This window comes from Equus caballus, chromosome 27 (assembly GCF_041296265.1).
Source record: "Equus caballus isolate H_3958 breed thoroughbred chromosome 27, TB-T2T, whole genome shotgun sequence".
Taxonomy (NCBI): Eukaryota; Metazoa; Chordata; class Mammalia; order Perissodactyla; family Equidae; genus Equus; species Equus caballus.
This window is the reverse complement of record NC_091710.1, coordinates 38399450-38413668: the sequence shown is the minus strand read 5'-3', so window position 1 is coordinate 38413668 and position 14219 is coordinate 38399450. Positions and strand designations below refer to the sequence as shown.

Sequence of the window (14219 nt, the reverse complement as noted above, 5' to 3'; positions counted from 1 at the left end):
TGATTTTTAAAATATATAAAACGGCTTCTTTGTTTACTGGTGTCTTTTTTTTTTTTTAATCCTAAAAACTGACATACAGATGAAGCCCAATTTATTGGGAGTGGTCTAAGCTAATACCTACAGGAAGACAAAAAACTATAAATTAGGGCCAAGGTTTTATGTGAAACTTCATTTTTTTTTAACTGACTGCTGGATTGAGATATAATCTACATACCACGATATTCACCCTTTTAAAATGTACAGTTCTGTGGTTCACAAGTCATACATTGGTCACCAGTATCTAATTCCAGAACATTTTTATCACCCCAAGAGGAAACCCTGTACCCATTAGCAGTCACTTTCTGCCCCCCCCCTCCCCGACTCCCCAGCCCTAAGAAACCACCAGTCCACTTTCTATCTCTAGGGATTTGCCTATTCTGGATGTTTTCATGGAAATGGAACCACGCTGTATGTGGTCTTTTGTGTCTGGCTTCTTTCACTTAGCTTATGTTCAAAAGTCGTGTATACTGTGGCATGTAAAGGTACTTCTTTCTTTTTAATGGCTGGGCAATATTTCATTGTATGGATAATCCTCACTTTTGAAAAGTACCAATTTCTCTTGTAAGTTCAACTTTCTCTTGGAGCTTTTATTGTTATTCCTCTGCCCTTTTGTGGGGGAGGTATTTTCTTGCTGCTTCTGTCTGTGGTCCTACCATTTTCATTCCATATATTTATGCCCTGACATTGCAGAAGCAAAGCTTTCTTGTCAGTTAAAATCTGTTGCCAGCTAACAAAGCGCAAGTGTCTGTCTCTCCGTGAGCTCTTTTGCTGATATTCTCATTGGGAGATCCTCTAGATATTTGAGTACAAGTAGATGAGATCATATTTAATGAAACTTCAAAGCTGTTTATTCTGGAAGATTCTTAGAAATAGTCAGTGATTTAAAAAAATCTAGACTTACATACAGGGTGTAAACCTTACTAATGGTTTGGGGAAGAGATTCTAAAGAGCTTCCTGGGACTACAGTGGTTTTGGGAAAACTAAGAAGGAAACAGAGTGAGAAAAGCAGGAATATCTTATTGCCTTACCCCTGTTGGAATGTGCCCAGATTGTGGAAGAAAGGCACACGAGAGTGAGGGAGAAAGGGACAGGCTGGCAGAGAAGCAGCATAAGGTGAAACAAGCCTGTAAATGTTCTAATTTTAAAATTCAACACAGTAAATTATGCTGTTTCCCTTTAACAAAGCAAGATAGGATTTGCCAGCTTTAGGGTTAAAAGAAAATCATATGTAAAGGGATGACAGTATGTGAAACTTAGGAAATTTGGGGAAGAGCCCTGGAGTTGAAGATGTGGGTGTCCCCTGCCCCAGCACCTTCCGGCTCTGGCACGTTCCCTGAGCAGACCTTTTGAGCTGTGGGACATGTTGCCTCCTTCTGTGAATGGAGGGGTTTGATTAAGTGATCCCCACGGGCCCGTTCCCCTGATTCTCCCCAAGGATCGGTCCAGAGCATTAACCACTGCCCAGGAGGACCGTTTTGATGATGTGCACCACTGATTCTTGTCTGCAAAATTCTCTCATTAAACATCTGATCAGCAGATCTTGTGCTATTAATTTGTATCATACATTTTGGATGGTTCAGTTGAATTTCCATAAATAAAGCAAGGAGTCGGGGCATCTACCTGGTGCTGTGCTCTAAGAGGATGTCTCCCCTTACGCAGTGTTTATTTTGGGAAGAATTTTAGTAGTGTATGTGCTATATGCCGTGTGGGTGTCGGGGTGTCACAAAATAAAATGATAGGGTGTTATGACTGCCCTAGAAGTATGGCCGACCAACATAGTCCCATCAGAATATAAATCTAAAAGACTCAGGACACTACTGTCATTTCTCTTGTTTCCCAGAGAGCCCTATAAATGTATCGCCTTTTCATTCCAGATCAGTTACTGATTTTGGTTAGAACTGTTGTTCCTTTTCTCCCTCCAAACACCAGTAAAGGACTCGCAATTGCTGAGTCTCTAGCTACGGTTCTGTTTTGTATTGTAAGCAGTGGTTTTTCTCTTACTTCCAAGAAAATATTTGGTGCTAGCAATATTTTTTCCATATTAAGTTACTGATGAATGAGTGAAATGTTTTCAAAGGTGAAATGTCTTATTTCATTGTTATAACCGAAGACTTTGAGGTTAACATTATCTTAACCCTTGTCACCTTTCTTTGAAATGCTGTAAGAAGGTGGAAGTCGCTTGCTCCCTGTTTGTCTAATTTCTAAATCTAAGCAAAGATTCTTTATATTAGAATTTGAACTATGAGATGGTGTTAAATGATCAGTCAATGCTACATCCTGCTGTGTCTTTTCCAGAAAAACCCTCAGATCATGTACCTGGAGCAAGAGCTGGAAAGCCTGAAAGCTGTGTTAGAGATCAAGAATGAGAAACTGCATCAACAGGACGTCAAGTTAATGAAAATGGAGAAACTGGTACATCTTTTCCAGAGCCTTACCAAATAGAATAATGTGTGTGAAATAGGACCTGGGCTCTGAACTAGAACTGCACCGTTGTTTTAACTGCCACTTAAAGATATTTGGAAATATGCAAAAGGGAAGAGAGGTTACATTTTCTTTTCTGTGTTTGCTCAAGGCTTATTTATTGCCACCTTCTGGAACATTCTTTTCAAGGAACATGTAAAGCAGCATTCAGTCCTTGGAAAAACCACAACAAACAAATCAGGCTCCCATTTCGGGGGCCTGTGACTCTTCACTGCATAAGAAGAATTTTGAGATAACGTAAAAGTAGTACTTTAATATATTGCCAACTCTGGGCCAGTTTCTTTGGCCCAGAACAGTTGGATGTGTCAATTAAGCACATTGGAGCAATTCAGTCTTGCTATCTAAATGCTTCATCTTGCTGCATGTCAATGAGAATGTGATAAAAGAATTATGCTTTGATAAAATTAATGCGGTTGGACAAATAGCAAGCATTATGAAAAAGAGGAATAGAGTTCAGTTTGTGGCCTCTAGGACAGAGACCTGATGTTGGCCTGTGAGTCTATCCAGAACTATGGGTTTGAGCGGCGTGTTCAGTGTGAGTCTTGACCCAGCCCTGGAACACAGCTGCTAGTAGCCAGGAGTCTCACCAAGTGGGCAGGGTCTGGCAAGGCAGCTTAGTTGACCCAAACCAGTGCTGTGCTTTGCTCTTGACTGTGCCAACGCCTCACGCTGCTCGCCTCTTCTCTCTCCAGTTACAAGTGACTCGTTGTTGAGTTAGTATGGTCAGTCGAACCAGCCCGGACTGACCACAGGAAGCATAGAGGTCGCTCTTCGTTTGCTTGCTTGGCATTTGGTTCCGTTGTCTATTAGAGACTCTTACCTCTCCACGGAGGAAGGGAAAGTCCAAAGCCCCATGTAGATATATGGGCACTGAATTACCAGGAAATCTTATTTTTTATAGGAAGGAAAGGAACTCGTGGTTTGTTAATAGCCCCAATCTGGTATATACACCTGTTCCTGCCAAGGGTCACCGTGTTATATCAGGTCTGATAACTCTGCTTAGTGGCAGTGAGTGAGGACTGAGATAATCCTATTAATAATTTGCTGCCCCATGTGCTATTCGTGCACCGAAACTTTTCAAACAATCATGTGCGATAAGAACAGGTTCTGCTGTAAAATGACTCTTACATTTTAATTTTTGTTGATGCTCAAGTGTTTGTCTCTTGCCCTGCCCAAGAGGCATCATGATATTAGCCAGCATTGCATTGTGTGTATGCAGAAGGATGGGTTGATATGATGAAAGGTAAACTACTGTTCCCTTATCTATTTGTAAGCTCCAGGCCTTTGTAAATAATAAGACACTTAGAAAGCAAGGAGCCTTGCTCAGTATGAAAGCTTCAGTCTGAAAACCAGCTCTGCTGGTAATCAGCTGACATCACCAGGGCTGGTTTCCTCTCCTATAAAATGAGGAATTAGATGAGATAGTATTTTAAGGCCAGTCACTGCCCAGTCTCTTAATTCCAGATCTTCACACCTCATGTTTTATCTTGAATTCCTTGATCATTGCTGCAACTTCCAAGGTCCCCTTTCTCTTCCATGCTAGTCTCATTTTTTGAAAGTTATTTTATTTGATTAACTTGTCCTGAGCACTTTCTGGATAATAGGAGATGTTAAGAACAATAGGGGGGCTGCCCTGTGGCCGGGTGGTTAAGTTCGTGCGCTCTGCTTCTGTGGCCCAGGGTTTCGCCGGCTGGGATCCTGGGCGCGGATGTGGCACCACTCATCAGGCCATGCTGAGGTGGCGTCCCACATGCCACAACTAGAAAAACCCACAACTAAAAATACACAACTATGTACTGGGGGACTTTGGGTAGAAAAAGGAAAAAAAAAAAAAAGAACAGTAGGACTTCAAACTAAAAGCCATAGTCACAGGAGATCAGTCCCGGCTGCAAGGACAGGGACTTAGAGTTAATTCTGACAGAGCTGTGATGCAGCCTCCTAAGCAAGCCATCAAATCTGAGCCTTAGAAAACAAGCTGTGACGTCATCAGCCCTCCATCACGTTAAGTGATTAAATGTCTTCTGGGATTTTGTCCTCTAATCTCGCAACTGATCAATTTGTTTTCCTTGAAAGTTTAGCCTGGGCAGGCCAGCAGGAGAACAAACATATCTTCAGGTGAACTGAGGCGGGAGCTTTCTATACTGTCGCTCCTCTCATCCGATGCTCTACAGAGCTTTGTGAACGGCTGCTTTGAGTGGCCACTCAGAGGCCAATGCTGAGAGTAACTGGAAACCATATTTAAGACCATATTAATCATTGCCAAGAACTGTGAACTGTTGGCCTATGAGTTTTCATCAAACGTGGGAATTTTTTTTTTTTTTTTGTGCAAAATTTTCCATAAGAAGCTGTAGTGCCCTTGATAAAGGCAGGCTGTCTGGCTGCTGTTTTTGTTTTCCACCTTGAAACTGAAAGAGGTACAGCCCCCAGGGCTGCAGAGGGCAGGGCGGCAATTCTCAGTGGGGATTCTAAAACGGTGTGACCTGGAACAAATTAGTTACCTCCTGGGTGTGTCACTTTTCAAGCAGCCCGGCATTCACTTTTTAAAAAATAACATCCAGATGCTCTATTTGGCTGCTTCCGATTCTTTTTGCAGGGAGTCAGTGTCCATGAATCTCAACATACTATTAAACTTTCCTTAATTCAGTCTCTCCAAAGTGTGCTTGTGCCATAAATGTGCCTTAGGAAATGACGGACTTTATTTTTAATGCATAAATGTTGGCGTTCTTGTGTACACCAAGGTGGACAACAACACAGCCCTGCTTGACAAACTGAAGCGATTCCAGCAGGAGAATGAGGAATTAAAAGCTCGGATGGACAAGCACATGGCAATTTCAAGGTAAAAATAAAGCGGACCTGTTTTTCCCAGGCTCCTCCCTTCCTCGAACTTCGAGTGTTACTTTCTTACCACACTCCACCCCTGTACCTCCTGGAGACACGATTGCAGTGGGGGGTTAAAGAGGTATTATTTCTATCTGGAAAATATGATGGTAGCGCTTCATGCTTTTACCATACTGGCCAGGACCAAATGCTAAGACTTAAGCGGGCTAGCCTTCCCCCCGGGGCCCCTGGCTTGTTGACACCAGGAACAGTTTCGGTGAAGGAGCATCACATGACCCATAGGCAACAGGCCCAAACATAAGAGAGTCATAGGACATGCAGAATATTTGTGGGAGTGGCACTCAGCCTACCATGAAATTGCCCCCTAAAGTGCAGCTTTTTCTTTGGCTCAAACTCACATTTCCAGGAGCTGTCAGCCAGCCAACAACCCGTGCCCAGGAGCTCTGCAGAACTCCTTTATTCCAAAGGGATCGTTTTTTTGGACTCTCAAATATAAAATGGCAAGGAAAGTTTTTCAAGTTATTTATTTATTTGTAACTCAGATCCACATGGTTTCTGGCTCTTTTTTGTCTTGAAGGCAACTATCCACTGAGCAGGCCGTCTTGCAGGAGTCGCTGGAGAAGGAGTCGAAAGTCAACAAGCGACTCTCCATGGAGAACGAGGAGCTGCTGTGGAAGCTGCACAACGGGGACCTGTGCAGCCCCAAGAGGTCCCCCACGTCCTCCGCCATCCCTTTCCAGTCGCCCAGGAGTTCTGGCTCCTTCTCCAGCCCCAGCGTCTCACCCAGATGACGCTGTCGGAAAGCCGGGAGACTATCTGGAAGCATTTCTCCAGGTCTGCAGGTCTGCAGGGCTGACCCAACCATGACCATGGGAGCAAGAGCTACATTAGCTGCCGTGTAATCACCACCCTAGAACTAGAAAGTCGCCACCCCCAGAATGGGCTCCTCATGAGACTGGAACTCTGGAGGACGACGTGACTTGGTCCAAGAGACTCCTCCCCAGAAGATCTCGGAATTGGTCTACACGGACGCCGTTGCACAAAGCACTTAGAGAACGAGAACCTTGTTCATTGCCTTTTTCACCTAAGCATAAGGGGAAAAACTCTCAGGGGCCTATTAAGATAAAGATTTATAACCTTTATAATGTCCTTCACCACAGACACCTTCTTGTGACTTTTATTTTGGTCTGACTGGGGATGTGTGAATGAGATGGATGTAACAGAGTGTCATGTGTTTGATGCTGCCTCCTTTGCTGTGTATTCAGAGTCAAAAGCTGAACATATCTGGATATGTACCAATCAAACCATAGTCGGTGTATGCATTTCTGCAAAAGCCATAGAAGAGCGAGCAATACTTGCTGGAATTCTGGGTCTCTACCACCACCTCCGCTCAGCCCTTTGATATGGGGGGAGAGGGAATGGCAGGAAAAGCTTTGAGATGTCCATGTCTGTACATCCTCAGAATCCTTTTGGAGTATCTTGGTGGCAGTCTTTCAGTGTTCAGCCATGTCAGTTGAAACTGGCTAGGATTTTTTCTGTAGATTTTTAACTTACCCATGTGAACCTAACATTACACTATGATCTGTTTTCTCAGGCTATGAGCAAATGTAGAACTGTAATTTTTCTAGAAATCTGTATAAAGAAAAAGGGCAGTACCAATGGATTACTTCTGCCTTATGTTTACCTTGATCTAGGCTATCCTCACAGATTTAAACTGTCATCTTTCCCGTTATCTCGTCTCTTCCTTTTCCTTCTGCCCCCATCCAGAGCCACAAAAGCAAACCTTCTACCTCCTACCTACTTTTCTCTGGGACAAGGAAAAAGGAACATGCTTTTCCAGAGCCAGCTCATCTTCAAGGTACTGAATACCACCTACCAAGTAAACCAAGGCCTGGATCTGATATTACAAATTTTGGGAAACCCTAGAGAGAATAAAGAATGGGAGAGAGTCAGTGGCTAACAAAACTAAGATAGGATTCAGTGCTTATTAAAGAATAGGAGCACCTTGATTAAACCATAGATGCAGTATTTAATAGAACAAAACAGTCCGGTCAGATAATGCTAAGTTTCCACATACCCTTTGAGGAGTCTTTCTGTCCTGGGAAGGTGGCAAAATGGCCAACAAGTGGAAGATGTGGCTTGTACAACTCTCCTCCAAGTTGCATTTCGATTTCTTTTCAAAGCTTATTACCTCCCCCAATTCTGATACTTTGCGGGGAGGTGGAAGGAAGAGCTGTGGCTTTTTCTCCCTCTGCTTGCATATGCCAGCATCGCAGTGTCAGTATTTACTAACCTGCGTTGCTGACGTTCGACGGCTGTACAGATAACCCCTATGGTAAGAACAGATTCAGGACACTAGAGGTGGATATTTGAGTCATCACTTACATGTATACTTCATAGCAAATTGATATTCATGACGCATGTTTTTTTCAAATTAGTGATTGTGTCTGCAGTCTTTTACCTCCAATAGTTTATTATGTATGTAACCTTCCATGTTTGCTTCTGATAAATGGGAACATAAGTTCACTGCCCCTTCCTGGAATCTCTCTCTGCTCACCCTTCTAAGTTCTCAATGTTATTAGCCAAAGTTAGGTTTGCCATCCATCCCCTACGCATGGTATATCTTGTGCTGTTCCCTGCTGTCCTCCGTACCATTTAGGTGTCTGGGGAAATCAATCTGACACAATTAATAGAAAATGTCTTCAGAGAGTGGGAGACAACAGGAGAGAAAATAGGAAACAAAACTTTAAGATGTTTTTCAAACCAAATGTTTTATGTATGATGCAAAATGTTGGCACGTCATAAAAATATGGATGTGTAAACAACTGTAGTTGTGCTCAGTTTGTAGTGATGGAAAGTGTATTTTACTTTGATCAAATAAATAATGCTGGAATATTCAATATAAGAATTGCAACCGCTGACATACTTCACTCTTCAAGGTGTCGTCCAGTTGATAGCCCTTCCCACAGCACAGGAGTTGACATCATGTCTCCTCTTAAGCTATTTTCCAGGAATTTCCACTGCAACCACAAAAGTGGTCATGGGCTGATATTTGGCTCGCGGAGCTAGACTTAGAGCTAAGCTTTTCTAAATTGAAAGCCATGTGTATCTGAGAAATAAATTTTGACTGGTTTTAACAATTCTGCCGTATAAGGTAAGAAAATTGGAACAGCTATGGTCTAAATATTTTGAAGATGGCAAAGTCTAAACAGAGTTGAATCTTCCTTGATCTGTACATCTCTTTTATATTGAAAGTTAAACTTTTAGAAACACATGCTCTAGTTCTTATTGAATGGATTAATCTAGAATTAGTAATTTTGAATGCAGCAATTTAAAAAAGCAAGAATATGATTTTTTTCAATACTTTCATAAATCATATTAGCTTGAAAGTTGCTGCCAAGGAAAAAGTGACTTGTCTAGCATTCAAATCTTGAGTTGCTGCCATGAATAAGTAGTTGAACTGTATGTCACTGCATTTTTATATTCTCATTTTTGTGGTTATTATATCGAGTATTACATATTGACCCAAACATTGCTGCCAGCAAGTCCTTCTGGATGTACTTCAAGCCAACTTAAAATACAAGAGCACTTAGCCTGCTTATTTTTTACAAAAACTTGCTCATTTAATAGAAATGATTATATAAGGTTGTCTGCATATATGCTTTCTTAGTAGAAAAACTCGAAATGCATATATGTAGGTAAGAAATTGAAATACATGTTTTCTGTTAGAAGAGTTAACACGTCTATTATTAGACCAGATGACTTCCTTTTAGTTTGGATGTCTGGGTCTGACTCACAAAGCGAGGGTTGGGGTTTGGCACTTGACATCGGCCTCTGGCAAAGCACTAGTCAAAAGAACCCCAAAGCTGGTTGTGTACACAAATGGGCTTTCCATCAGTTCATTATACTCCATTTTCCAAGTCAGGAAAATTCAACAGTGGTAGCGACTGTGGTGTGTCCTCGGAGATTCTGGGCAGTGCAAATGTAATATCCTGCGTCAATGGTCTCAAAGTCTTCAACTGTCATGACGCTCTGGGAGATTCTTGTGGTGTGTGCGAGCCCTCTGTGGATCAGCCTCCAAGTGTCTTGGATCCTCACGGGCCTTTCATCCTGTTGAACGACACCCACAAGGACTGAAGCACCAACGACAAGCTGCTATAAACAGCTCCCATCCACCCAACGCTGTCCTGTGTGCCTTTCAAAGTGCAAAATACATGCTTACAGAAGACTATTTGGGATGCGTAGCTCATGGAGCTGTTACACTGTGTACCCATTTTAGGCTGCGTTTTTTTCCAAGCAGAGTCTTGAATTTCATTGTTCTGTTTGACTCTCTGTTTCTGCCTTTTTCTTCAGTTAAGGTTTTACTTAGTATAAGATTTATTCTTTTGGCACTGCAAGAATGTAGAACTGGTGTAAAACATGGATTAAAATTTTCCACTGCTCTTCACAAATGCCCACTTTCACCCCCTCGCTTACTGGTTCTTATTCACTGAGTTTAAATTCAAAAAGAAGCCTGAAGCTGTCACTGTGTAAACGAACAAGAGCTCTCGATTGTTCGGATTTGGGAGAGGAGAAGTGTGATTAGACAAGTGTGCCATAAACTCCAGGGGGAGAAAGCTGTACCAAGAATGGATAACATGATGCCCTAGATGACGTAACTCCCTATTTCTAGGAACTCAGATGGTCACTTTCACCAACTTTGGTGATAAGAACGTAATGTTTTCTACATTAGTTTAACGTAATTGAAATATTTACAGTACTAAATTAATACCCTTTTCTGCTCAAAATAATAATTAGCAACATAAGAGAAGAAAACCTGTAATGAAAATCATTAATGTCTTCTAAGTGTGACAATACTTTTTAAAAACAAGTACCCTAGCTCCAGGATGCTAGAAAATACCATTCTCCGGGGGGAGTTCTTTTCCACCAATCACAGCCCTTGAGCCAGAAGTGTACTGGCTACTAAGTATGTCTCGGGAGGCCAAATCTCTTCTGGCAACAAAGGGATTGTTCCATGTTGGTAGAGAAGCTGTTTATTTTAGTGAGCAGAACATGCAGAGGCTAACCAGGCTGGAGATGCTCTTTTGGGAAGTCTATTTTAAAATGATCTCTGGCCTCACAGCACCTTTTGACAGGCCTAGGCTAATATGCCCACTTGGTGGATGTCTGCCCAGAGCTCCTCGCCACAGGGCACAGCTTGTACAGAGGAGAACACGCTGAAGGATACCAGGAGGTTAGATTGCCCTCTAATCGACCCAGAATTAAGATTGAAGATTGAGGTTGGGGGTGGAGGAAGAGGGAACCCTCCCCCTTCCCTTGCATGCCCCTTCCCCTTCTTAAAGGGAAAAATGAGGAAAAACCACATATGAAGAGGGTACATTGAGTGAATTGCCTAATGGAAACCTGTCACCTTTTTCCTATCCTTTAAAAAAGCCATTTTTAAATAAACTGAAACATCTTAGAAGAAAACAAGCAAGCCCTGGCCCTTACCATAGTCCCCTGCATTTCTTGCCCTTCTTAAGTTATGACCAGTCTCACTGGGAGGTTGGCTGGGGGTGGAGGGCAAAACTGAATTAAAACGGCTGGCTTGAGACTAGGGTACTGCGCTTACCTTCTGTCCTGGGTAGATCCACCTGAATTCTACCTCAACATCAGGCTCCCCTAGGACAGTGCAGAGGACACTGATGTCATCCCCACCTTTTACTTTGTTTGAGGACGCCAAGATGGTTGTTGAGGGAGGGCCGCTGGGAACTGGAAGTAAGCAGAAGACAGGGCAAGTGAGATGAAATCCATGAGTACAACGTTGGTGACAAACCTACAGACACATTCTTTCCTTTGGACAGATATGTAACATTGCTGCCTTTCTTCCAGCTTCCCAGTGAGCACCAGGACTAGTCTATGCCACCACTTCTGGTTTTCTTGAAGCCTCCTCTTTCTACCTTGGTGGTCCAGAATGAGGTAGTTATCCAGAACTCCCCGGGTCTTGCCATTGTGGCTGCCATCAGAAGAAGAGGAAGTCAAAATCTCCTAAGGAGAAGATGTTCCCAGGCAGGGCAGGAGTGCCACCTACGTTTGTGGTCCCTTTACGTCACAGCAACTCAGATATAAATTTCCTCATTATCCTCAGTTCACTTAAGGAATTTTGTTGGCAGCCTTGAGCAAGGCAATGTGCTAGAAGGTGGGACGACAGCAGCAAGCAAGACAGACATGGCCTCTATTCTACAGGAGGCAGACACTAAGCAAGTGATCACATGGTTAAGTTAAAACTTGAGTAGAATTATGAAGGAGAGGCCCAGAGTGCTCCGGAAGTTCAGAATAGTCTGAGAAGCAGGAATGGCTTCCTTGGGAACGTGTGAACTAAAATCTGAAGGCTGAGTTTAACAGGCATGGAGGAAGAAGGTGTGGGGGGAGGGTGGGGCATGGGCAGACCGGAATCACAGTGTGCGAAGCCCCCACGGTGAGATGGAGGAAGGCCGGGACAGGCTGCAGGGCAGGGAGGAAGGCAGAGGCTGGTCACATAAGGCCTTTCAGGCCACACGGAACATAGGAACCTACTGAATGGTTTTCATTGGAATTATAATCAGCTACAGTGGGGAAGATGGAGAGAGAAAAGGTGGGCACAGAGGAGACCAATTGGAAAGGTGTTTGCATCAGTCCAAGGAGGGAACGACAGCGTCTTCAACTCTTTTTGTGGTGAGGATGGAGAGAAACAGCAGGATTTGAAAGAGATTTAACGGAAAAAGTCAAAAAGACCGAGAGGAGACGGGAGGGTCAGGTTGACTCCCAGTCTTGGGCCTGCACACCAGGTGGCTGCTTTGCCATCACAAAGCTGAAGAACCCGGTCCAGGAGGAGATCCTGAGTTCAGGGAAAGGCTAATGAAGCACCTAAGCACAGCTGTGAGGTAGGCAGTTGGATACATGAAGCTGGCACTCTCGGGTCTGGGCCACATATATTCACGTGGGGGCTATTAGCAGATAGGCAGTAGATCGTGGATATGGCGGAGGCGGCCCGGAGGAGAACAGGGAGTGAGAAGGAAGGGGTCTTGGGGAATGCCAACGTTTACCACCAGGAGAGGCAAAGAGATGGCAAAGCCCGTTTCTGGCAACAAATGAGAAAGTTGAAAGGAAAGCAGGGAAAGAATGGGGCCAGGGAAGGAGAGAAAGCTGAGCAGCATGTGGGAGGGAAGGAAATGGAGATGGGGAAGGAAAGAGCCCTTTCAAGGAGTTTGGCCTGGTGGGAAAGAGAGATGGTCTTAGCCAAGGGCTGGGGGTGGTCAAGGAGCATTGTGAGAGTTATTTGGGAACAGAGAGTTGGGGCCATGGCCTAGTCAATAAGCCCCATGGCTGAGAACAAGAGGCATTAAGAAACCCAAATTCTCCCCTCGGAGAGCAGCCAGCTCTTGGGGCCACTTGTCCCTCCACAGGGCTGCCCAAGCAGCACGAATGCAGTAGAACTCACTCTACCCACGTGTGGACCATTCACCCCGGGCCATGTAAGAGTTCTGGGAGGGAGAAGAGTCGTCACTGAGGGACTGGAGCGCATGAAGAAAAACTATTTCCTCTCCTCATGTGCAGGGGCGGGTGAGGGGGTGCTTTCCCTCCCGGAAGTCAGGAGAGGGAGGCTCAGGACAATCACTTGTCAAGGAAGGGGAGGTGACACGTTGCTTTGCAGCAGGAGATCTGCTTGATGGCTGTCCCTGTGCCACAGCCCAGGGCAGGAGAGCATGAGCATGGATGGCATGGGGGAGTGCCAAGAGGACAGGGCACCTGGGTTGTGTTCCTGCTGTAACGTTCTGGCTCCTACATGCTCCAGAGTCAGGGGACTGGAGGGACATGGAAATTTCAGGGCTACAGCCTTTCTGAGATGACAACGCGGCTCGGAGCAAAGAGGTGCACACGAACAGCAGAGGCCTTCAGCTGAGGGTCCGGAAGGAGGATGAGGCTGAATCTGAGCGGCCTATGGCACCACAGGCTGCTTAGGGGTGAGTTCCTTATCACTCATGGCAAGGTGTTGGAGCCACCAACTGTCCTCATGGGGTTCATAGACAAGCCAGGTCAGCATTTACTACAGGGGACAGCTGTCTCTGGGCTGCACCCTCTCCCATTCTCCCCTCAGGCCAGCACCAGAGCAAGAGGTGGGTAGGAAGGCCGTCTCCCTTACTAACACCGCCACCCCACCTCTCACCCCCAACTCCAAGCCACTAGAGTCACCAGTGTAGCTTGCATGCCAGTAGGGGGAGCAGGAGCAGACTTTGGGTCAAATGTGGGGTTAAAGATTCTAAATGAACAGTCTTAGAAACTGGATGAGACTCTCTTACTAACCCAAAGTGCCTGTTGGATGTGGAATTGGACCAAGATATCATCAATGGATCTCACTACCCTTAGGAAAGGGGGTTTCAATACAGCAGAATTAATGGAAGTTACTGGAGAGAAAAGTATTTCATGTATGAACCTACTGAATTGAAACTCCTCACTACAATGGTCATGTTAAAAATATGTTCAGTGGAGAGATTTGGGCATATTTCAGTTGTATCAAGAAGTGGGGAGTGAGGCCAACTGGAAGGGAATGAATTTACCCACGTGTGGGATTTTTCAAGCAGCCCTCAGCATGGAGAAAGGATATAGTTATGTTCATCCAGGATGATGTTTTCTTGGACAGGTAGGAGGAGAGTACAAAGAGGCAAGGAGTTCAGGGCATTGACAAAGAGCATTGAGGTGATGAGCCCTGGAATCCAAGCTGGGGTAGCGGGGCAGGAGAGCACTGGGGAATGTAGGGAGTAGAGGGTAGAGGTGAGGACCAATGTGGAAGGAGTTGCCAAACACCGAACAAACAAACAATTTGGGATGGTATGAGGCTATGG

General features: G+C 44.5%; 2 protein-coding genes across 25 annotated transcripts in view; one reads left to right on the top strand and one right to left on the bottom strand.

Moving 5' to 3' along the window:
- The window catches only part of MTUS1 (microtubule associated scaffold protein 1), a 141897-nt gene extending 133625 nt beyond the window's left edge, over window positions 1–8272 (top strand). For all 24 annotated transcript variants that reach the window (XM_070252883.1, XM_070252885.1, XM_023630956.2 and 21 more), the window contains 3 exons: window positions 2335–2451; window positions 5259–5356; window positions 5936–8272. In XM_070252883.1, the coding sequence (XP_070108984.1) occupies window positions 2335–2451; window positions 5259–5356; window positions 5936–6149 (429 nt within the window). In that variant the 3' untranslated portion in view covers window positions 6150–8272. The remainder of the gene's footprint in view (window positions 1–2334; window positions 2452–5258; window positions 5357–5935) is intronic.
- A 687-nt stretch (window positions 8273–8959) lies between these two features.
- PDGFRL (platelet derived growth factor receptor like) overlaps window positions 8960–14219 on the bottom strand; it is a 47289-nt gene continuing 42029 nt past the window's right edge. The window contains exons 5-6 of the mRNA XM_023630960.2: window positions 10970–11109; window positions 8960–9468 (exon numbers count right to left, since the gene is read on the bottom strand). Of these exons, the coding sequence (XP_023486728.1) occupies window positions 9280–9468; window positions 10970–11109 (329 nt within the window). The 3' untranslated portion in view covers window positions 8960–9279. The remainder of the gene's footprint in view (window positions 9469–10969; window positions 11110–14219) is intronic.